This window comes from Microcebus murinus, chromosome 12 (genome assembly GCF_040939455.1).
Source record: "Microcebus murinus isolate Inina chromosome 12, M.murinus_Inina_mat1.0, whole genome shotgun sequence".
Taxonomy (NCBI): domain Eukaryota; kingdom Metazoa; phylum Chordata; class Mammalia; order Primates; family Cheirogaleidae; genus Microcebus; species Microcebus murinus.
In genome coordinates, this window is record NC_134115.1 from 85,921,395 (window position 1) to 85,945,833 (window position 24,439).

The 24,439-nt window shown below is 51.0% G+C and overlaps 2 protein-coding genes across 7 annotated transcripts in view; one reads left to right on the forward strand and one right to left on the reverse strand.

Moving 5' to 3' along the window:
- RALGPS1 (Ral GEF with PH domain and SH3 binding motif 1) overlaps window positions 1–24,439 on the forward strand; it is a 269,878-nt gene that overhangs the window by 145,391 nt on the left and 100,048 nt on the right. The gene's annotated exons all lie outside the window — the stretch shown is intronic.
- On the reverse strand, window positions 797–22,476 carry ANGPTL2 (angiopoietin like 2). The gene is made up of 4 exons (XM_012771963.3): window positions 21,660–22,476; window positions 7,064–7,257; window positions 4,957–5,227; window positions 797–2,615 (listed from the first exon to the last, which is right to left on the reverse strand). Exons 1-4 carry the CDS (start codon window positions 22,474–22,476, stop codon window positions 2,416–2,418), a joined length of 1,482 nt encoding a protein of 493 aa, XP_012627417.1. The 3' UTR covers window positions 797–2,415.

Sequence of the window (24,439 nt, forward strand, 5' to 3'; positions counted from 1 at the left end):
TCTAATGTGTTCCTGTGCTTTGTCAAGTTTTCTGTTACAGTGTTTGTATCTTTCTTAATATGAAAGATTTTTTGGTATAGTATAAATATTCTGTATTTGCTATATATGTTGCAGATATTTTTCTCTTGTTTGATACTTGCCTCTCAAGCTTGGTCATTTATTTTTTTTGGAAGACAGATAATTTGTTTTTTTAAAAAGTCATATGTCTTAGTCTTTTCCTTTCTGGTTTTTGGGTTTCACATCATGCCTAGAATCACCTTCCCAACCCACAGATGGACGGTTCTGGCAGCCAGAGTGGGAGTTGGGTGGGAACGTGTGAGGTGGGAGCTCCCGGTCAGGGACCGTGGTGGTGGTTGGAGGGAGAGGAGAGGAGCTGCTCTGCTAAGGCAGGCTGGGCAGCTTGGCGCGGAGGGATGGACTGGCCTTGGCCAGCGGGAGGGAGACGTCCTTGTTTTCGACCTGAGCAACTGAGTTCATGGTGTCATTTGGTGAAATGGGACCAGACCTGGAAGAAAGGTGTCTTAGGTGTTAACAGCACTGCCCTGAGGTGCTTCCAGGACGTCCAGTGGAAACATCCAGGATGCAGCTGGATGTGAGGAGGTGGGGCTCAGAGAGCCTTCTTGGCCTGAGCTGCTATAGCAGGACTCCTGGGGTATAGGTGGAAAACGAAGACAGGGAAAGTGAGATGGCAGTGATTTTGGTGTGTGCCCTGGTGCTGAGTCTCTTCCTGGTTTTACCTGAAGAGGGTCTGGAATGCCCCAGGAAGGCATTCTAAAACAATAACACACAGTATAGATACATCCAAATAGCACTGATGGCTTTTATTGCAGATTTGTGTCATTACAAAGATAATCTGGGAATATATTTTTTTTAAAAAAAAACCCTCCCTTTTATATACACAAAACATGCTACATGGTACATTTTGTGAGAAATGCTGAGGTAATAGGCACGCACCCAGACACGGACAGTACCAGACATCCAACATCTCGCACACCTCGGCCCATGTGCCCACCTGCCCACGGGGAAGGTCTCACCTTCTTGACTCATCCCTAGCCTCCTGCTTGGCAATAGTCCTGGGAGTTCTGAGGCTGATGCTTCGTGGCGGGCAGGACTCAGAAAGCCACCGTGCTGCAATGCCCCAACCAAGGGGTCCAGTGACCCAGTTATTCAGTAACTCATGAGAAGTGGCCAGTTCTTGTTTTTGTGGCACCTGTTCTCCAGGGAAGTATAGTTTGGGGATGAGGTGCAGGCTCTAGCTGGCCTGAGAGCGTGGGACCTCTGGTCTGTAGCCATTTGGGGGCCCTGATGATCTGATGACTTCTCTTCAATTGAGTATCTCCTGGCAAGGTAGGTTATTACTTGCGTGAAGGATAAAATGACATGTAGGCTAAAGTATGAACGGAAGATACAAAACTGCGGATACGTTATCTATATGGCTGGTGTAGCTCTTGGCCTGGCCTGGCCTTCCCTTTCCCGACCAGAAGCCTGGAGACCAGACAGTTTCCTACTCAGAGGCTGAGGAATCTTGCCTGGACAGAAAGGACTGTGACAGGAAGGGCAAAGAGTAGGCAGGCAAGGAGTAGGACAGAGCAGAAAATGGCCCTCGAACTGCAGTGAGTGGCCAGGGCCTGACACCCAGAGGGCACTGAATGAATGGTGCAGGATGAATGAATGAGTGGGTGGGTAGATGGGGAAAAGTCCTGAGAACAGGGAGAAGTATAAAAGTGGAGAGGGAGGAGGATATTGAAATTGATTAGGTGCCCAAAGGGTTTCTTAAGAGGGGAAGCCAGGAACCCCTCTATGAGAGATTAGCATCATAAAAAGTCCTGGAAGAATCCAGGCATGCAGATGGGAGGATTATTCTAAGAGTTGAGACTGTACAGTCTGTGATCTGTCCTTAGACTCAAGTAACACATTAAGGAAATGCTTTTTCCTAAGAGCAAAGCTGTTGGTAACAGCTTCCACATCTGAGAATTGACTATATGTGTATTTAGGTATGTAAGACAAACATATATATGTATCTAGTTATATCACATGTGATATATGTCTAAATGCATATATATGGGTATACATGTAAGTGCTCAAGGGAGGCTCATACACATGTATATTATGAGGGTATTTTGCAGTTGTGTTTTGATTGTGGAGACTTAATTTATTTAAAGAAAGAGTTGTCTGCAGTCCTGTCCTGAAAACATGAGGGGCTGTCTGGTGTGAAGACGAGGAGGAGGGACAGAGAACACTGTACCAGTATCGGTTCCATTCCATTACCTGCCGCAGTGACTTGGGAAAACAGAATCCAGTGTCCCGGTCCTCCCAGCCCCAGGATGAACTGGTGAGGAGTTGCTCTTTGTGCTGGGGCCAGTGTGGCCGGCGTGGGCTCCAGTCACTGGCCACGAGAGGTCAGGAGGGGCCGGCTTAGTGAAAGGTGTTGGGGTTGGGCCGGATCATCATCACCACTTTCTTGAGCGAGTAGGAACCTCCTCGGAACTCCGCCCAGTAGACCCCGTCCTGGTAGCGGCTCCGGTAATGTCCTCCGCGGTACCAGACGCCATTGAGGTTGGAGTGGGCGCAGGCGTTATACCACCAGCCTCCCTTCTGGTAGTGGGCACAGTTTCCTGCGGAAGAGAAGGCAACGAGGAGGTCTGTGGGAGGAGTCGATTTACCCCCGTCCGTGGTTTGCGTGGGGCTTCGGCAGGCCCCTCTCCAGAGGCATTTGGACCCAGAAGCTAGAGAGGTGAATGGGTCTGAAGGGGAGGCGGAAGGCCGGGCTTCGGACCTGCCCAGGCCTGCCTTTGAGGCTTGGCTTAGCTATGTGACCTCACACAAGCAACGTAACCCCTCCCAGCCACTGTATCCTTGTCTGTAAAGTGAGAATAAAATGACACCTGCCGCACAGGACTCCTGTGAGAGTTCAGTGAAGGCCTGTTGGGTGCGAGCCGGGCTGGATGCACAGGAGGCCCCAGCAGGACCCTGCACCGCGGTTCTGCTGGGGAGAAGGCCTGAGGTGGGCTGGGGAGGGAGAAAGGGTTTTTCTTGGGAATTGTTAAGAGTCGAAACTGTTGGATCAAGAGTCTTTATAGAATGACAAAGTGTTTAAGGAGAAATGTTCCTTCATTGCTCCCCAGCCTGTATTCCATCCAAATTTTTTGTATTATTTCACAAAAGAAAGATATTTCCATAAAACTCTTGGCATTATCACATCATGAACTTTGCTGCCAAGGACAGGCAGTTCAGAACAACAGTAAACCGCGTGGGCAAGGTGCATGCCGGGCGTCGCACTCCACGGGGAGGAGCAAGGGGAGCCGCTGTCCGCTTGGGCTGCTCTTAGCTGTGGGGTCCCCAGTTTCCTGACTCGGCCCTAGGCCTGGGGAGGGGACCCGTCCTCAGGGAGGGTCCGTTGGTCTGGGTGGCTGAGGTCATGGGCCAGGGTGAGATGGTCACGGGCGGGCTGAGGCAGAAGGCGAGAGGGGGACGCAGGCCATCGTCAGCCTCCTGGTCGCCAGCAGAGGCCTGTCCTGCTCTCGCCCCACACACCTCCAGGGACTAGGAGCTCACTTCCTCACCGCCCACAGATTTTGCTGCTGGACAGATCTGACAGTTTTGGATTGTGGAATCTCTTCTGCCTGCTCCCTGGGAGGGCCCTCAAGAAGTGCTTTAGCAGTCCTCATGTCCCAGGGTCTGACTAGTTCTGGGGGTCATCCTCCCGCCTTGCTTTTCTGGAAGCCTCGGTAGCTCTGGCCTAGGAGACCCACTGCTTCAGAGCAAGGGCCTCCTCCTCCTCCAGGGAACCTTCGAGCAGAGGCAGTTCAGCGTCAGCGGGTAAACAGAGGTGTCTGCATGGTGGTGGGTCATATCCCTCCTGGCCTCCGATGTTGGGAGAACTACCTGCCAGAGTGTGGTTACTATGGCGACTTGGAGTGAGGAGGTCCCCAGCTCAGTATGCAGGTGCCAGGGCTTGCCTGGAGCACAGGCCATTTCTGGGACAGTCAGAGCTTGCTCCTCAATGGGGAGGGAATGGCCTTCAGACCATGATGGCAGGGGAAGCTAGGGCAGGAGGCGATGCTGGTGGTGAGACGGTGTTGGCCTCATGGGGGAGCCTGGGCCCTCACTGACCTCACCGACTCGTTAGGGCCCAGAGGCCCTCATCTCAAGAAATTGGGTGTGGGGCCTTGGGAGGCATTAAGTGTGGGGGAGTCTCATGTCTGAACTCAGGGCTGGACCATATCTGTGCTGCTTATAATTTTCTGTTTTCTTCTTTGCTTTTTATTTAATAAAGACTTCTTAGTAAAGACCTAGACTTGAAGCCTATGATCTTAGACAGATCACTTCATCTCTCCTATCTGGTTTTCTCTTATAGCTTCCTTACAGCATTGCATGAACGTGAATGCTGATAAATGTAACCACAAAGAGAGCCCGCTTTATTGAACCCTTACTATACTCCAAGTCCTAGACAAAGCACCTTACGTACATACTCTCTAACCTTCTCCCTACTCTGCAAGGTAGTTATTGTCCTTACTTCCAGATGCAGAAACTGAGACCCAGGAAGATTAACCAGCATGCCCAAGGACACATGGCCGGGTAGGAGGTGGGGCTGGCATTGGAGCCCAGGGTGTATGGCCCAGGGCTGGTGGGGATGTGTAGCACTACGCCAGGTGCCTCAGACCAGAGGTCGCAAGGCCACAGCCCAGCACGTGTCCGACTGCCTTGACCCAGGGCAGCCCTGCTATATACCTCTTTTTTTTTTTTTTTTTTCTGTAAATGCCACTCCGACCCACCTTTGTGAAGGGGCTCTGTGGGCAGATAAAGGGACCTTCAGGGGTAAGAACGGGTCAGGCAGCTTGGCCCAGCTACCCATTGCTCCGCATCTTCCCCTTCCCAACCCTGGAATCAGGGGCCCTGGCTTTGGCTGACCTTGTTTCCCGGCCATGCTCTGGGCTTTGACTCCACTTTTCCTACCTGTGTAGACATCATGGTCTCTGTCCAGCGTGGTGAACTGCTTGCCGTTGTGCCAGGTGAAGGAGTCACCTGCATTGCCATGGTAGCGCCCCAGCCGCAGCTTGTAATACTCGCTCTCGGGCTCCAGGCGGAAGCTGGCGTATTCTGCAAAGACCTTGCGGCCAGACCAGTCCTCCATGGTCACCAGCAGTTTGTAGTTGCCTTGGTTCGTCAGCCAGTAGATGTTCTCCAGGCCCAGCCAGTACTCGCCGTCGATGTTCCCAAACCCTTGCTGGGGAAAGCCCAGGAGACCGTTAGTGTGGAGCCTGGGGCACCCAAGGCCGGCAGAGCAGCGGCTGCTGGACACCCAGCCCTGCACAGAAGGGCCCAGGAAACAGGACAGCACGAGGCAGGCTGGTTCAGCCCCCACTCCTCACTCCCCAGCGTGACCTGATGACTCACTTCACCTTTCTGGGCCTCAATCACATGCCATTCAAAGACACAGACAGCCTGCTCTATGCCAGGTCCCACACGAGCCCATTCCTCACCCACGCGGGGGTTGCTGTGCCAACCGTGTGCTGTGAGAGCCTGGCACACCGGAGCGCGCCATCAACTCCTTGGGAAAATCCCTTCACTTCCCCGAGCTTCAGCCGCCTCCTCTGGGGAGGGGCTGTGCGTGAGGGTCACGGGCAAGCTGTAATGCACCAGAGAGGTATGAGCTGTAACAGACGTGTCCCATCCAGCTGGCCTCCCTTGTAGGACTGAAACCCAATGGTTTTGTTGCTATTTACATGTAGTATGGGACTCATCAGCTGAGTGTGGCCACTGAAGCCTTGAAAATGGGTGGTTCATTGATAATAATAACAATAGCTAGTATTTAGTGAGCACTTGTGGTGTGCTGGCACTGTTATAAACACCTTACATAGGTTGTGTTGTTAGGCCTCATGCCAACTCTAAGAGCTAGGCACCATCCCCATCCTCCCTAGAATGAGTGCACCGAAGCCCAGGGTCACAGAGCGCCTGAGGGTGGGCCAGGATTTGCACGTAGAACCAAGTCTCAGCCGTTGTGCTGTACTGCCTCTGCGAGGGAGAGGAGGAAAGAGCCAGGCCTGAGACTTCAGGACCCTGTAAATTAGGAGGAGGAGGAGGAAGAGGAGGAGGAGGAGGAAGGGAAGGAGGAGAAAGCAGAGACACAGGTCTGTCAGGAGGTAGGATGGAGGACAGGAGGAGACCCAGGAAGGGGGGTGACAGCCACGTGTGCATGCCATCATGGCTGAAGGCAGTTGTGGGGTTTCGTGTCAGAAGGCCTAAGCTGCAGTCACTGTGTTCCCATTTCCTAGCTTCGCAGCCCTGAGCAAGTCACTTCACCTTTTCACCTGTGAGCTGGGTTGATGAGAGTGGCTCCCGCAGAGGGTTGACGTGAGATTAAGTGAGGTGATGCATGAAAGCACGTAGCACGGTGCCTGGCACGGAGCTGGAGCCAGTAAGTGTAGCCACCCTCTCTGTCCTTAGGACCACCTCTTTGTTTAGAGGAGAGAGAGCCATGTACAGCTGGGCCCTAGCAGCCTTTTCCACTATGAGGATGAACATTTCAGTTCCTTGGGGACTGGGGGGCCCAGAGGATGAGCCCTGGAATTAGGACCCGCGTATTGGCACGGTCTCCTACATGGACCCTTTGGGGATCCTCCTAGGGCCTGGGAAGCTCAGAACTTGCCCCTTCTGGGCTTCAATAGCAGTCTTTCCCAGTGGAAGCCCCAACCTGGGGTAAGAGGCTCCCCACACCTAGGCTGGAACAAGGGCCCCACACCAGCATTTCTAAACTCCCATCCTGTCCTGTGGGACTTTGGTGGTCTGCACTACCAACTCTTGGCCTGCAGCAGTTGTAGCAGCAGGCAGAGAAGGAACGGGTCCTCACTACCCCCTGGCAGTTTTGCCAGATTTGCTCTATGTGCGTCCCTCTTGCCCCAGGTATATTTGCTGTCTGGGCCACGCAGGCCCTGCTTTGCTCAGCGTGCACTGAGTGGCTGCTGAGTGGCCCTCTGAGTGGCCATTCCCTGGCTGCTTAGACCTCTCGTGGGGTGGGCCAGTCACTTTGTGGGTGGCACAGAGAAGTCCTGCCCAGTCTCACCTTGTATGTCTCCCAGTTCCTGAAGAAGTTGACAGAGCCGTCCAGCCGTCTCTGGATGACGGTCCAGCCCCCAGGATCGTGCCTCTGGTCGCACCACACCTGCATGAGGCGGTTGGTATTCTCTGGCTTCACCAGGTAGATGGAGCTGGTGTCGTGACCATCCTCCAGGGCCTGCAGGCAGTCTCTCCACGGGCCTGGGGACACAGACGTGCACATGTCATAGACCTGTCTGTCACCAGGCTGCAGCCCTGCTGCCCCTGCAGCCGGCACAACCTCTGGCAAGGCTTCGGCTGGGAGCCACAGGCTTGCAGTTTAAGGGGACCAATTTTTGTTTTGCAAGTTTGACAAATAATATAACATAAAGACCAGAGCCTAGGGGGTCAGGGTGCCTGGACTCACTTCCTCCCCTCACTCCCTCCATGTGACTTTGGGAAGACCTGCTCATTTCTCCCAGCCCTCAGTTTCCCTCATTTGTAGATGGGAGATCATATTTCCCTCATTCAGTGTTGTCCGGATTCCTGAGATCATTTGGATGGAAGTTCCTGGAGTGATTTTTTAAAAGTTAGTTTTATTGGCAAAGAGAGATGTGTGCCCACTAAACGTGGCAACACCAGTCAGTGCAGTGTGGCCTCGGGTGGCTTTGCTCCAGCAGGCAGACTGCTCCCCCAGACCGCTCTTCCTGCGTGCTGGGGGCCACGTTCAACAGGCACCCCTCAATTCCAGTTCCACAAGTTGCCTTTCCAGTGACGGCGCTTCATGACGACTTCTGCAGGTTTTAGTAAATGAACTTCCATAGATTCACAGGCCCAGGCTGGGCCCAGAATTTGGACATGTAGCCCAAGACCTCAGGATAGTTCTGGGATTCATATGTTGGTCTCCAAGCATCTTTTGCAGGGGACCAGGTTCCCTTTCTGCTCAGTCTGTTATTTTCCAAAGGAAGCCCACTGAGGGCTAGATGCTCAGAACTCGCTCTGTGGGGTCTGTAGGCAGGTCCATGAGCTTAAAGGATGATGCCCAGGACACATCCCAACCCATAGCTCTCTTCGGGACTCGACCAGCAGGGCGCTGTGATTCTCTGTGACTTCACCAAGCTCGGGCAGCCCAGTCAGAAGGAGTGGGTGTCTCCCACCTCCCCTAGTGGTTTCCTATATTCTGAGGCCGGTCACATCAGCGAGGAGGTACAAACTTGAGTCTCCAGGTTCTGGACAAGATGGGACCTATCTTTTTTGTTTGTTTGTTTGTTTTTTTTTTTTTTTTTTTGAGACAGAGTCTCACTTTGTTGCCCAGGCTAGAGTGAGTGCCGTGGCGTCAGCCTAGCTCACAGCAACCTCAAACTCCTGGGCTTAAGTGATCCTCCTGCCTCAGCCTCCCGAGTAGCTGGGACTACAGGCATGCGCCACCATGCCCGGCTAATTTTTTTATATATATATCAGTTGGCCAATTAATTTCTTTCTATTTATAGTAGAGACGGGGTCTCGCTCTTGCTCAGGCTGGTTTTGAACTCCTGACCTTGAGAAATCCGCCCGCCTCGGCCTCCCAAGAGCTAGGATTACAGGCATGAGCCACAGCACCCGGCCGGGACCTATCTTTTTGATCTGAAGAATCTTCAGAAGGTTTTCAAGGCTCAGCCATTCAAATACATATTTTAAAATAAATAAAATCACCACACTTTGCTTCAGTCTCTTCAAAATATTCCCAGATTGAGAATGGTTAAGAACAAAAGTGCTAAGGAAATTCCATCTTGTTCTAATAATTTGTGCATTTTTTCAACAGCCGTGTGTTGGGTCCCACCCCTCGTCGGGGCTGCGCTGATGCCCAGTAGGGAGGAGCTGCCCTCACACCTCCTCTGACTTGAGCTCTGGGGAGTCCTGTCCTTTCTCTTCCCGGGGGTGGGGGTGGAGGGGCCCGCCAGTGGCAGGTGTAGTCAGCTCTTCCTGTGCAGATCGCACTGCTCAGATTCCTTCTATCCTAGCTGGTGATTGGGCTCAGCTAGTTCACAGGTGATGATCAAATAGGAGAGATGTGGGGTTTTGGTCTTTGTGGGACGTCTCGGGTGGGTTTTCCTGCGGCCTTGCTGCTGTGTCTGAGCACCTCCCGGACCTGGCGGGGCAGGAGCCGTCTTGCTCATCCCTCAGTCCCCAGTGCCTGACACAGCGCTGGGAAGAAAGGTCGGTTTGGGTGCTGACAGTTAACCTGGGGGGCTTCACCCTTCATCTCCCAAGGAAAAGCTCCTATCCCCCGACTAGGGATGGGGCAGAACCCCAAGCACCCCACCACCAGGCGGCAGATGTGGCACAAGCAGCACTTCCTTTTCCTGGTGCAACTTCCTGCCTGTGGCCCCTCTTAGTATCTGTCCTGGGGAAGCGGAGGCCAGAAAGAGCATTCACAAAGAAGAAAAAAGTTTTGATTGTGTTCAGCCCAAGCCCTGGAGACTGAGGCAGAGAATGGGAGTCTGTCCCCGCCAGCTGGGGCAGAGCACCAGTGGGCTTGGGAGGCCTCCCAGCTCCTTACCAAGGCAGCAGCTCAGGAGAGGCCGTTTGATGCAAATGCTGGTGACAGAGGGTCCAGCAGAAGCCTGCGGAATGATGCCCCCGAGAGCGAGCGGCAGACCTCTTCCTGCAGAGCGCGCAGGCCGACAGTTGTCAGACGCAGGGAGAGTGGTGGCTTCGGGGCTCCAGCCTGAGCTGATTCAGTTGGTGCCCTTGACGGTTTCACTTTACCTTTGGCATTTCTACAAAGGGCTCTTTTTAAAAGGCAAGTGTTTGAAATGTTTTGGGGCCACCAGTTCCTTTAAAAATCTGGGGAAAGCTACCCTCTATTCAGAAAAATGCACAGACTCCCACAGTTCTGTATATAATCTCAGAAGGTAAGTGGACCCCCAGAGTCCAGGTTAGGAACTCCCAGCTCTGAGCGGGTCCTGACTGGCAGAGCAATAGTGCAATAACAGCCAGTGCGTCACGGGCATTTCTCAGGTGCCAGGCCCTGCTCCTGGCCCTGCCCACGTGTTTCCACACCTGGCACTCCTACTCGGTAGCAGTGGTGTCCCTGCTTTACAGTGAGGAAACCAGAGCACAGGGACCTGAGGGCACAGGTCACATGGCTTGTAAGGGGCAGAGCAGGCACGTACACCCAGGGGTTCTGGGTGTCCAGAGCCCACGCTCTTAAGCACCCTTCTTCCTCCTGAGCTAGAGTGAACCCAAGGGGAGGGAGCCCAGGCTGACTGATCTGTGTCCCTAGGACTAATTTTAATCTTTGCTAGTCAGCCAGGTTAAAAAAAATAATTCTTCCTTGTAAAGTTGTTAAACCTTTTACAATCTTTATTGGTGATTTTTTTCTTCTATGCATACCTTTTGGTGCCCATTGCCCATTTTCAACTATTTTAGTATTTTATTATCTTTTATGATATAGAAGTAGTTTTCCTTTTTTTTTTTTCTTCTGAGATGAATCTGATGATTCTTTAGGACTTTCGAGAGTAGGAATAAAATAGGTAGAAGTGTCCGGTATTTTCCGTTACAAAACGATCGCCGTATGCCTCTGCACTTCACATGGCACGCAGGACCCATCAGCCCCTCCGAGCACCACACATCAGACACGGCTTCCCGCAGAACCCGTAGGAGAGCTCTACAAAATCTCTTGCATTCAAACACATTCCCTTTTCGTACATTAAAGGCAGCAGTGGCAAAGGTGAGAAACATAAAGGATGGGTGAGAATTCGCCAGAAAAACAGTTAATGTTGAAAAGTTGGCAGCAGCAAAATTGCCATGTGGAGCCATTAAAACAGCCAAACCAAAACGTCCTACTTTGACGAGAAATCTGCAATGGCAACATATAAATCATGCAGTGATGAGCCTGTAATTGTCACGTATGAATAATGCCATTGTGGAGGGCCAGGAGACGGCGTGCGTGACCTTCACCGGGGAGCCCGTGGTTGAGGTGTGGGGCTGGGGCAGGACTCCACGCTTGGAGTCGGGAGCCCTCGGCACCAATCTTGGCGGCTTCGCCTACTCACAGCGTGACTTTGGGCAGGTTCCTCGCTGAGCCTCAGTTTCTTTTTCTGTAAAATGAGGAAAGGACCCTCGCCGTTCTGAGGGTCTCGTGAGCACAAGAGCACCCAGTGTGGAGGCCAGCCCGGGCAGGTGCTCAGCGAAGGTTATCCCCTTTTTTCGTTTGATACATGAAAGCTGACATTTTTGAAGCTGTTCATCCCTCACCCCCCACCGCATACACGTGTCACTGTATTCCCTTTTCAATTTCCAAGACTAAATGTGAGACTATTTACTAATAGATATTTTCCACGAGGCATATTTTAGAAGTCAGAATTTCAGAGGAGAGGGCCACAAAGATATGTTGAAATAAGGAATGGAAATCTTTTTTGTCAATGAAACTGAATTTGCAGTGTGCAGTGGGCAGAGCGCTCCCTTTGGAACGGTGCAAAGTGTCCGGGCGGTATTTGGCTTGGCTTCCCTTCTGAGAGGGCAGCTCTGCCGGGAGCACCAGGCCAACACTAACTCGGCGGCACCTGGGCTCCGAGTGGAGCGAGCACCTCGACCTCATCTCTATAAAGACCATATTTACACTGTCGGCAGAGCGGCAGCGAATGTTCCACGTGGAGAGGAGTGCAGCGCCGCGGCCAAGTTGAGTCTGCGTGGCTCCCTGCAGAAGCAGCGAGGGTGGGGAAAGCACACAGGGCCCTGCGAGTCCCAGGCCTGGGAAGGGGTGTTGCCAAGCGGGAACTCTGCCACAAGCCCCAGGGCTGAGCCCTGGTAAGTGTTGGAGGAGCGCAGGTTTGGGTGCCTAAACCCCTCCTGCTCCCCGGGGTTCTTGCCAGGGATGGGTGCACAGGGAACACAGCCTCCTGGGAAACCAGCCCGCTTCGCTAAGGGCTGACTAGGTGCTCGCTACCCACTGTGCAGGACCTTCTGGTAAAGCTGAGTGGGAGCTTGCAGCTAGGCCAGGCCGCAGTGTAAGCAGAACTTCCCATTCCCAGTTTTCTCCCTGTGGTTCTGGGACGGAGCAGCGTCAGCCTGACCTACCCACTCAGGCCTGGTGGAGAAATGGGCTCACACCCTGCGGGAGCCTGCAGTGCCGTGACCTCTCCCACTGGGGAAACGTGGCTCCCTGTGTCTCTGACCTTGAAGCTGGGAGCTGAGAAGTGGGGCCTCTGGGGGCAGGAGGGCTGCCTCTCCTCCCTGGCCGTGCCACAGGGAGAAGAGCAGAGTCCTCCCGGGCCATGAGCCGGGCTGGACCACGTGGCCGGCCAGCGGTCTAATAGGCCTCTCCACCCATGAAGCCCAGCCCCAGGTGTCAGGACCTGGCCACCTTAGGCCGCGTAGAGCACCCTGCGGCCTGTGGGAAACATTCTGGGGAGCTTTCAGTTCTGGGGAGCTGCTCCTGGGAATGTTATAGTCCATATGCGGGTAGTGGGGAGAGGCTTCCGGGATATCGCTAAGACACATTCTGCTTTTACATGAGAACTGTATGCTGTTTTCAGTTATTCTCACTGATGGTCTGTCTCCAGAAAGTCTTTTTGCCACTTCCTGAAACATTTTTCTAACAGAAGAAATGACTAATTGTTGAAATTGGATCTGCAGTTTCCTACCCCAGTGAATACATCTGAGTGCCAGGGCACGTGGACTGCTCAGGTGCGAGTCCCACCCTGGCCAGCTTCAGGACTCCTGGGGAGTCCAGTGAGGGCAGGAGGGCAGACAGAGGCTGGGGGTGTGGAATGGGATGTGAGGAGCGGTGGTGAGCAGCAGCTACTTGTGGTGCCCAAGTCTCATTTCTCCAGAAGGCCTGGCAAGGTCATATTTTGGTTATGGACATATATAGTCTATGTAAATCACTTGTCAGTGAACCCGACTACAAAACAATAACCTAAGCACAGGAATAGCTTGTATGCTCCCAAAGGTATCTCAGTTCCTGCAGAGCCTCAGAGTTGACATCATGTGTGTCATTTCTGATCATTCCAGGGAACAGGTCCAAATGCTCGTGCCTGCTGAAGGCCACTTCAGTCCTCAGATGATGGGCACAGTGCCTGGGGCCAATAAGTTTTTTGGGAGTTTATGAAATGTATAAGGCCTAAAAAAAAACTTACTGGCTCCAAGATATGAAGAGAACACTAATAAACCAAAATTTATTGGTATGTAATTAAATTTCTACAAAGTGTAACATCTTGTCATGCTTATTGTTAGTTTTGTCTTCATGAAAATGTTATTACTTTTGAAAACAATTAGTAGGTTAGATTTTTCTCACTGCCCAAGAATTCCTGAAACATGCCTGATGTTTGCCGAGAAGTCAGAGCCAACCATAAATTAACCGAGTTACTCTTAGCCAAATAACTTTAAGGGCAAAATTATTAAATCCTTTCAAAATTGTTACAGTAAAAATTATATGAGATGTGTGAGGTGAGTGTATTTAAATGCACTTGATACAGTCTGAGGCCTCCCAAGTAAGAGCTCTGAGAGCCCATGACGGGATTAAAGGGGTCCCGTTTCTCCTGTTCGTACCGTTGCTTTCCAAGGAATGCTTTCAAAAGCACTGTGCCCACTCTTAGGTTTCCATCAGTGCCGTTGGGCCGGAGGAAAACAGGGGCTTTAAAGCAATTTTAAAAAGAGGTTAGATTAGAAGGAGCTATGGTGCTGTCACTGTATGCAGAGGTGAGCAGCTCGCTGTGGCTCCCTGGCATGGTAGGAGTGAAGCCCTGGGCCTCCCTGGGGGCAGTGGTCAGTGGTGCCCAAGGCTGCCTGGGTGAGGGAGGTCTCTGGACATAGAGGTGGGCAGTGTACCGAGGCTCCCCATGTGCACCAATGAGAGTGACCAGGGCTCTCAGCTCAGAGACCGGGGATGCTATTCTGCAGACACATGGGAGAACTTGTCAAACCCCTGATTGCAACCCACAGATACTGGACAGATGGTAGTGCTGTGGTTAGCCAACCTCTTACCCTTTCCAAGCAAGAGGGTCAGCTTCGTCAGCAGCTTCTTAAGGAACCTATGTTGGCTTTCATTGATTACCTTTTAATCTTTTAAATGCTCACAAACCCCCTTTTATACTCTTTTCTATAATTTTACTGGGGCTCGATCACAAGCCAATTGGCATGTAATTTCTGGTATTACATCCTTTTTCTCTTTCTGAAAGCAGAACATTTGTCTGGCACCAAGCCTGGTCTTTATGATTTCTTGATGAGCACCTGCAGTGGCTCCGAGAGCACATCTGGAAGGCCCCCAGCCCTCCTCACTGCCGCCTCCAGGAGGCCTTCCCTTCCCCAGAAGAGCTACTTAGTCCTGCTCAGGGTTCCCCAAATGCCTCATCTCTCCCTACTGGAATATAATAAGAATGATGATGACTCTATATCCACAGCCTGTCACCTGCCACGTTCCTTACACACCATTTCATTTCATCCTCATGAGCTGCTGCAACAATGAGAAAGCCAAGGCTCAGAGGATCACCTAATTGGAAAGTGGAGAATCTTGGATTAGAACCCAGGTCTACCTTCTGTCCTGTGGTTTTCACACCACGTTAGGATTGTTGGGGATCTGTCTCTCCATTAGACCCATGCTCCTTTGGGGCAGGAGGCTTTCGGGGCAGTGGGTGTCAGTCTTCCTAGTTGTAGGCTCACTCTGGAGTCCCATGGTGCTCCACATGCCTTCCTCCCTCCTCCACCTTCTCACCACCATGAGCTGTGTTCCCTTCGTTCCCTTCATCCTGTGCCTTCCAGCTTGAGAACCAGTAATAATGGATCCATCTGGAAACAGGGACCCCACAACAGACAATAATCCACATTCAGACCAAACCCTGGCAAAGGAAACCTGTTTTGTGGGAAAGTCTGGACGGGCTGCAGTGGAGTCTGCACATTATGCCTGGGACGGTGCCAGATGTGTGGATTTTGTTCTTTTGGACCTTATGCTAGACATACCATCCGAGATACTTAATTTCAACGTTTAAAAACGTAAAAGCTATTATATTTGCCATTTAAACTATCCTTTCTTAGTAAAATTTTTCTGTGTATGTATAGTCATTTTAACTTCAATTATTGAATTCAAAAAATCTATTAAGGAAAAATTATTCATTTTTAGAGTCCACAGTGCTAACCATTATACCATGGAACCACTTTATTCACTCATTTTTTTAAAAAAAATCACATAAAACTACCCTACTCCAAGCCCCATAGCTCCGTTGGCTCATCTTGAGATATAGTACGAGGACTGTAAGGCTCATTTTCAACATAATGTTTGTCCAGATTCATCCCAGGGAGAGCTGAAGTTGTTGGTGGGTACTGTCTCCAGTATTCCCATAGATGGGTCTCCACTGCCTCTGTTCTTGGTTGATTGATGCAGATAGAAACCACTAGAAGTACACTTCATTACTTTTACAATAGCAGACTGTCTTAGTCTGTTTTCTGCTGCTATAACAGAATACCACAGGCTGGGCAATTTATAAATTAGAAGAGTTTATTTGGTTCATGGCTCTGGAGGCTGGGAAGTCCAAGAGCATGGCACTGACATTTGGTGAGGGCCTTCGTGCTGCATTATCCCATGGTGGAAGGGCAGGCAAGCACACGAGACAGAAAAACAAGGATCGAACTGCGTCCTCTCATCAGGAGCCCACTCCTGTGATAACCAACTACTCCTAAAATAATGGCATTATTACATGCACAAGGGCAGAGCCCTTATGACCTAATCACCTCTTCAAGCCCCCACCTCCCAATACCATTATCTTGGCAATTAAATTTCAAATAAGTTTTGAAAAGGACATTAAAACCATGGCATGAACTAACCATTGGGCTCAACAAACCCAACCAACTTTGTTTTAGACACTTTGTAGTATTAGGCTAACTGCTTTATATTTTGGGGGTTTTTTTTGGCAGCATATCAGGGTACAGTATAAATTCACTGCAACAATCCATCTGTATGATTAGTGAGCTGGCCACAGATGCCTGATCTCCAGGATTTTCTAGATTTCCGTCAGTTTGCCAAATGCCAAACTGTTGGGATTTCCAGGCTGCAAGATGCCAGATCACCAGACTTTTAACAGTGACAAGCTGATAGTTTATCTCCTGTGGCTGCAAATAGCCTGAGCATTTAGCCCAATGTGTCCCTGGGAAAACTGCCTGAGGAATGGAGCTTTCCATCACCTCAAAAGGCTCTTTGTGTCAGCTCCCCAGGGTACCAGAAGAGGAGGAAGGGAAAGCAAAGTAAGAGGCAAGACAGCCAACTGGGAACCATCATCCAGGTGGACCTTCTTCCTTGAGTGGCTTTTGTTTAGGAGGAAGCTAGCCAAGAATGTTCTTTGAGATATTGCTGGATTACGTAGCTGGTAATGAATTTGGGAATCTTATTTTGTTTACCAAAAAATTCTAGAAAAATATAGTCCAGTGGAAGCAACACACACCCTGGAGGCAGGTGAGCCGGGCAGGCATTTCCCTTAGCCTCTATGATCTTGAAGGCTGAGTGGGGGTCGCTGCAGTCACCCACCCTCACTATCATCACACCTTGTGGTCTCCACCTCTCTGCAGTGCTCAAGCCTGGAAGCCCAGTCTGCTGGCGCAGGTCCACCCACCCGCAAGCCAGCACCTTTCACCTGCATTGATGCCAGCTTGCCCTCCAGAAAGGACGGACACCATGGCATCATGGGTTTCATTCTCTATTGTGCTGAGGAACCATGATCTCATGTACATGGTGAAATAAAATACAAGGGGAAGAATCCATCCAGGAAAACAGTCTTGTTCAAGTTGTCCATGCCTTCCTGTCTGAAGTCCATCTGTTGTGAGAGAGCCTTGGTTTCCATGTGTGCACTGTTACTACTCAGTGATAGGTGGCAGTGTGGGGGCTACCCAATGTAGCCAAAGATCATATCTACCAACATTTATATATCTAGAGCTAATATTTAAAGAAGTCAGGACTTCAGACTTAGCTATACATTGAAATGCCGAATAGAAGTAACCACAGAGGATATGTCCAGATTTGATAAAAATTAAAAATGAGATTTGCCTGCAGCTTCAGTTGAGTCCTCTTGCTAGGAGTCAGGTGCACATTGTGTTTTCTGTTGGAGAGCTCAGTTGGTTCCTGTGAGGCCTGGGAAGGGGCAGCATGGTATTGGTGGGTTTGTAGCACAGTGTTTTGTGTTATTAGAACCATGAGTGTTCTAATAACAAACCCACCACCTCCTTTCCCACAGCTTGTTTTAAGGAGCTGCTTAGTCCCAGGAAGTCATGGCAGAAGGTGTAGTCCCTGACAGCTGGGGCCAAGCCAAGCATTCATGGGACGATAGTCCCCCTTCAGCCTCCCCATGGAGATGCGCAACAGCTCAGAGTAGTTAAGACAGACGTGGGTTTGAGCCTTGCCTGAATGACTTACTAGCTGTGTAATCGTGGCTAAGTTGCCTGACCTCTCCGAACCTCAATATCCTAGAAGTCACAGGTTCAGGTACCTATCTAGCTTTGCCCTCGACAGGCTCTGTGACAGGAAGGCTGCATAAGGGGACCCGAGAGGCCCCTAACAGTTCTAACATTTCATGATTTTATGGCCCCTTCTTCATCCATTGAGAAATAAACTGAGCTGGTTATGTTCTCATTCTAGGGGAGAGGAAACAATTAGAAGTACCCACTGCTTTTAGTCTTTAAAGATTTGTTTCTGACAAAGCCTGGCCATGGCAGCTAGTGGTGGCCTTATCTTTTGCTCCCTGATGGGTCTCTGGGACAAGCACAGTGCAGGAGGGCTGGCGTGTGCAGGTTTGGCTGGAAACAGCCTCCCAGAGCCCAGGCACCCATCCTGTCCTTGGCCTTTAAGAGAATGACCCCGCAGCCTTCCTCAGCACCAGCCTGGCCCGTCATGGTATCATCCTAACCAAAATGGCCCTAGGGCTGGCCAGACCTGAGAGAGATTTGACAAAGCCCAAGTGAGAAGCCAGGAGCCACCTGCCTTCCTGTGCCAGCCTGTGACTGTCCCACTGTGGCTGGGAACAAGCCTGAGAGTGCAGCTTCAGATAAGCGGCTGCAGCTCCCTCAGACCCCAGGGGAAGGGCATGCTGTGGGCTGAGCGGCCCAGACAAAGAGGAAAGAGCAGATGGCTCTGGGTTGTCAAATGAAAGATTTAAAAGCTGCCATGGCTTGGGTGCAAAGGTGTTTCATTGCAAAGGTGTTTCTGGCTGGGCAATGTCCCCAGGAACAAAGGATCTGTTGGGTTAGAGCACAGAAGAGGGTTTTGTCTTGCAGGATCAGAACCTGCCCTAAACTGTCAGAATAGGCCTGATAAGAGCTCTCTGCTGATCGGCTGGGAGAGAGACCATCTGCTTCGTCCTCCCAGTTCAGTCCAACACCAGGAACTGAGAATGGGCAGGGCCCTGCCCTAGTCGCTCACTTTCTGGCTCCGCCTGTCATGCAGCGTCCACGGCTGGGTGCTCAGTCCCAGCTGGGAGCACTTTGTGCAGGGGCTCAGCAGTGAGATGGGTCACAAGAAATCTGCTAATGATCAAATACCAACATTTGGGGAGACTTTGCTTTTTAAAAAAATGTGAATTATCATGCATTCAAGTTCTCTATAACGAGATCCTTGCCATTCCTTCCCATGCTAGCGTGCTTTCTAAGTGGGAGACAAGGGGTGGGTGAGCGCAGGAGCCCTGGGGACACACAGCCCACACTGGACTGAGAACATAAAGAAGTAGGGTCTGGGGATCACTGTAGGTATCAGGAGTAGGACCATGCCCCTGGATCTTTGCATGAACTCATCTCCATCAGGGACCCACTCATAACTTGGTTTCCCAACCCCCAGGTCTGCCTGGGAAACTCTCACAGACCCTTAAAGATCCAACAAAGAAGTGCTACTTCTGGAAAGGGAACCTCTCCCTTCCCTCCAGGCAGGCTCAGTCATGCCACCTTAGTGTCTGCCTAGCCTCTTACATGCCCCTCTGAGGGGCACTTAGCACGGTAGGGTATTACTGCAGTGACCAGACAGCCCAGTTTTCCCTGCATTCCTGATTTTAGGTACTTTGTTAACGTTGGTTCCATAAATTCTCACAATGTTCTGGAAATTTTGGCTTTGACAGATGCTCCCTCCCAGAGAATTCCTTTGTCAGACCTTCTTTGCTGATTTTAGGGGCTAGATAGAGGTGCAGCTGCCACCTCCCCCAGACTGAGTTCCTGGAGATCAGGGACCAGAGTTGTCACCAGCTCCCCCAAGTCTAGCACTGTGACCTTGGCTGACATGACATTACATGCTTGATTGTATTGAGTTTCCTCAGCATAACCTTGTGAAGCTGTGAGTCTTGTCCCCATTTTACAGAGAAGAAAATTGAGGCTCAGGGGAGTTAAATAACCTCATGAGCAAACAGCTAACAAGGGCAAGAGCCTGGGTGTGCATGCAGGTCTTTATTTTTATACTATATACTTACTAGCTTAGTTTAATCTCAGAAATGTCCTGAAATTGTTGAGTTAGAAACCAGAGATGCTTAGGTGAGATGAGATCTGTTGGGTAACCATTGAGATCAGCCTGATTCATTCAGGATCATAACAACATTCAGCCGAGCCTTCATTTGGTGTCCAAGGGCATGTTTTCCCCTCTGGGTATTCTATCAAATTAACACACCCTGTCCTCTCTTTTGGAGCTTCTGATTTAAAACTGCACTTGTACCCCTTAAATTTACAAATTAAAAAACACCCCAGATGTGTACAGATAGAACACCAGAGCTAAAAAGGGATTGACTGTTTTACTCTCTTTGTTTTAAGATGAAGAGACCAAGATCAAAGGAGACTCATAGCTTACTGTGGGCCCAGCACTGTGCTAACCACATTTTTTTTTTTCCAGTATTTCATTTCATAGAAATGTCAGTTGGGAATAAATTAAAATAATGCCTGTGGATACTACTTGATAGGCACTGTTTTAATCTATCCTCAAGTGACAGATGAGGAAACAGGTTCAGAGACACAAAGTGACTTGCCTCATGTCCCAGAGCTAATCCATGGAGGAACCAGGATTTAAATCCAGGTCTGTCCACTCCAAAGCACTTGCTCTCAGCCCCTTACACCGGGCCAGGTCTTTCCTTCGAGGTGCTACAGCAGACGCTCTGCCCTGCATCTAGGTCCTCCCGCCACCAGCCGGCCTGAAAGCGATGCTGCGCTTGTCCTTGCTGCTGGCCACCCTCCTGCGCTCAGGTTCAGCCCCTCTCTGGAATTAGCAAGAAGCTGCTCTTCCCAGTACTGGTGGTTATTTTTTAAAGTGTGAAATAAGGCTGGGCGCCTGTGGCTCACGCCTGTAATCCTAGCTCTCTGGGAGGCCAAGACGGGCGGATTGCTCTAGGTCAGGAGTTCGAAACCCGCCTGAGCGAGACCCCGTCTCTACTATAAATAGAAAGAAATTAATTGGCCCACTAAAAATATATATATATAAAAAATTAGCCGGGCATGGTGGTGCATGTCTGTAGTCCCAGCTACTCGGGAGGCTGAGGCAGGAGGATCGCTTGAGCCCAGGAGTGTGAGGTTGCTGTGAGCTAGGCTGATGCCACGGCACTCACTCTAGCCTGCGCAACAAAGCGAGACTCTGTCTCAAAAAAATAAATAAATAAATAAAGTGTGAAATAATAAAAATTATGGGATATTTTTAGTAAAAATATCTCCCTGCTTATACAATGAAGTGGTACGAAAAGCACTGACTTGGAGCAGACACATGGTTTGTTTTTGCAAAGATGAATCTAGTTCTCATACAGCAGCCCATTGGGACGGCTAAAGTGTCCTGCATGAATGAGAGGCCGAGCTTCACGGGGCTGGGCTAGTGTCGACATCCTGACAGGGAGCCTCTGGCCTGCTCCACCCAGCAGTGAGGTTTCCAAGACTCCTAAAACATAGAGGAGTCACCAGGGCCTTGAAGTGAAAGGTCTGAATTCACTTCTAGCCTCAAGATCCTAAGCCTATGAGCAAGTTATTTAACCTGTCAGTAAGGAGCTGCAGGGGTTACTTACGTAATATATATGGAAATGCCCGTGCTTGTATCTTGGTTAAGCTTCAAAACCTGCCAGCAACCCCATTCCTCCCCCAATACTGGTATTCTGAGAATTACCATATTTTAAGAAGAAATGTGTATGTAAGAGTATATGGAAGCATTGTTGAAAATTCTAGACCCTAAGAAAAGTGTGGGCTTTAGAAAGGACTCCTTCCATCCCCCAACCCTACAAAGTGTTTGTCATACTTTTAATGTGATAACACTTTGTTTTCTTTTGGCCTACTGTTTATTTGGTGAGCATTTACAGAATGTGCCAGGCACAGTCCATGAGCTTGCAGGAGAGACATCCTATCTGTCAGCACAGAGCATCTTGTGCAGAGCCTGGAGAACTTTAGGCCTTGGGTTCCTTCCTAGCAGAAGTCAGAGAACATTGCCCTCTTGTGAACTTCCTGTTTCCTTTCTGTTCTACCTTTGAGCATCCGTCTAAGGAATGTGGTCCCTCCTCACCCCACTGACTCCCACTTGGCTCAGCCCAAGTGATCGCTGAGGAATTGCTCAAGTCTCTGGCCCGGCTTCAGCTGGCCATGGCTTTTTCCCCACTTGTGGTCACAGCCAAGGGAAGCCTGGCTCTGGGGCCCACATGGATTGGGATCCCGGAAGGACTTACCCGAAGGCTTGTCTGTGGAGGATGGGAGGCTGGTGAGGGTAGGCATGGTGGGCAGAGGGGGTGGCAGCACCTTCAAGTTCTGGTCACTCTGGATCTCATTCGTGGAGATCTGGTTGATGATGCGATTGTAGGTGGGCGGCTGGTAGACCCGGGGCGGGGTGGCAGGGGGCGGCTGGGGAACAGGCCTGGCCGCAGGCACCCTCTGGCAGTGCTCCTCGAGCTGCGCAATGATCTCTGATTGGTTGTGGGCCAGCGTGGCCAGGTGCTGGTACTTGTGCTCCAGGTCCTTGTACTTGCTGGCCAGCTGCAGCATGTCAGCTGTCTGGTTAAGGATCCTGTTCTCCAGCTGGGAGAGCTCCAGCGCATTGTCCCGCTTGCGGATGATCTCATGCAGGAGCTGCATGTAGAGCTGCGTGACCCGCGAGTTCATGTTGCGGCTCTCCTTGCGCAGCAGCTTCACCTCGCTCACGATGCCGCCGTCCACCTCCACCAGCTGCTGCAGTGTCTCAATCTGCCGCTTCTGCTTGAGCAGCTCGTTGTTGAGCAGCTCCAGCTCCTGCTTGTGCACTCGGTTCTCCAGGAGCACCTCGGGTTCCTTGGAGTTGACGCAGATGGCGCCTGTGACCCGCTGCTGGGGCACGATGAAGGTGTAGGTGCACTTGTCCTGGGAATCGCCTGCCCGCTTGTACCTGTTCAGGTAAATGAACTCTCTGGGCGAGCCCTCCTCAGTGCCCTCAAAACCGTCCTCCTGGCCTGCAGCAGTTCCCATGGCAGCCAACAGTCCCAGCCACCAGCACGTCACACACAGTGGCCTCATGGTCCTTGCAAAATGCTGGTTGTTCTTTGTGAACAGAATCTATGAAAGCCTGAAAGTAAACAGAGGGGAGACTCAGTGATGGTCCACCATGCCCGTGCCCTGTGCCATCAGTAATCCCAGCCTTCTCCCCAGGCAAAGCTTTCCAAACGCGCAGCTTCAGAAGGCCACGTTCTACCATCCTGGAGTCAGAGAGGAGGGCAGCCATTCTGCAAGCAACAGAAGGAGATAGGCAGGGCCCGGAAAGGGAAAGGGAACGGCCCGGGGCATGTGAAGGCAGGAGGCCATGGCCCTGCCACTCGTGGACCCAGCTCCAATGTCCACAGCCCTCTTGCTGAGCTCCTGGCCTGGAGCTCAAGAACAAAATCAGGGAAGCTACAGGCTGTTGTCCAGTCTCCCTTCTCCTCCGCCTCTGACTCCTCAGACCAATAAGTCTCCCCATTCTACACTCTCACACCCCATAAGCTTTCCTCTGTAACACATGCCACAGTTGTGATGAATTGCAGTTCTGTTTAATCTCTTCTGCGGGCTCTAAACTCCATGAGGACAGGTCCTGTGTCTGATTCAACCCTGTTTCCCCAGGATGTTGTACCAAGCAGGGTCTTGGCAAATATTTGTTAAATGAATGAATTGCTAGACACAGTATGGAATGTGTTCAGTTTTTAGTGGACAGTGTCGGTGGAAGGATGTGTCTGGTCACATGGCTCTAGTCTGTGTGTTAGCTAAGCTACAGAGCCCAAACAGGAACAAACAAATGAGCTCTTCTATAATAAATCCAAATATTTGCAATAGCCAGTGGCTGCATGGTCCTGACCACTGCAACGTGATTAAGTCAGAAGGGAGCAGAGCACAGACACGTGCCTCTGGATTGTTTTAGTTCTATTCTTGGACCATTCATCCCTTCACCAGATGTCCACTGAACATCTACGGTGTGCCTGGCAGTGTGCTGGCTCCTGGGGCTGCAGCTACAAACAGCACAGAGCCAGCTCCTGCCCTCACGGGGCTTCCACATCATGACAGCACTCCCAGGCGCCGTGAAGCAGAAGGATCACATGCTCAGAGAGGGTATAACAGGGAACTGACCTAATGGAGGGGTCAGGAATGCTTCCCTGAGAAAGTGGCCTTTACACTGACCCTTGGGGGATGAGGAGGAGCTAGGCGGGCCAAGGAGGGGAGGACATGCGCTAGATGCCTCCTCTCGCCCACTCCAGGGCCTGGCTCCAGCGGTCCTCCCCCACCTCTTCTGCATTGTCACATTTTTCCTATAGTCCCGCTGTTATTTCTCTCAACTTAAAACTCTCTGACCTCACACCTCCTCTCCAGCTACTGTTCCATTTCTCTGTTCTCCTTTTTAGCAAAGCCCTCCAAAGAATTGCTTACATTCACTGTTTCCAGAAAGTTCCTCTCTTCTGTTCCCTCTTGAGCCCACCCCATCAGGACTTGCCCCCTCCCCTCCACTCCAGGTGCCCTAGACGAGATCACCAGTGGTCCCCATTTGCCAGAGCAAAGGGCCAGTTCTCGGTCCTCAGTAGTAGTTTGCCTGTCACCTCTGTGGGGCTTGGTGCCTCCTAAACTGCCTTTCCAGAACACCACCCTTTCCTCCGGCCTCCCTGGCCGCTCCTCAGCCTCCTTTACTGGTTCGTCTTCATATTCCTGTGCTCTTACTGTCAAGGGCTCAGAGCTCTGTCCTCAGACACTGTTTGCCTTGGTGGTCTCGTCCAGTCTTTGCTTCCTTGCAGCACCGATCACACCCGCGTTTATTTCTCCAGCCCGGACCTCTCCCCCAGACTCTAGACTCATATCTGAAGGTCACACCTTTGACCTTCCACTTAGCTATTTACTAAGTATCTCAATTTATCCAGAAATAAACTCCTGCTTTTCCTCATACCTCCATCCCAACCTGTTCATCCAAATTTTTCTGGCAACTCTGTTCTAGTTGCTCAGACCAAAAACCTTGAAGTCATCC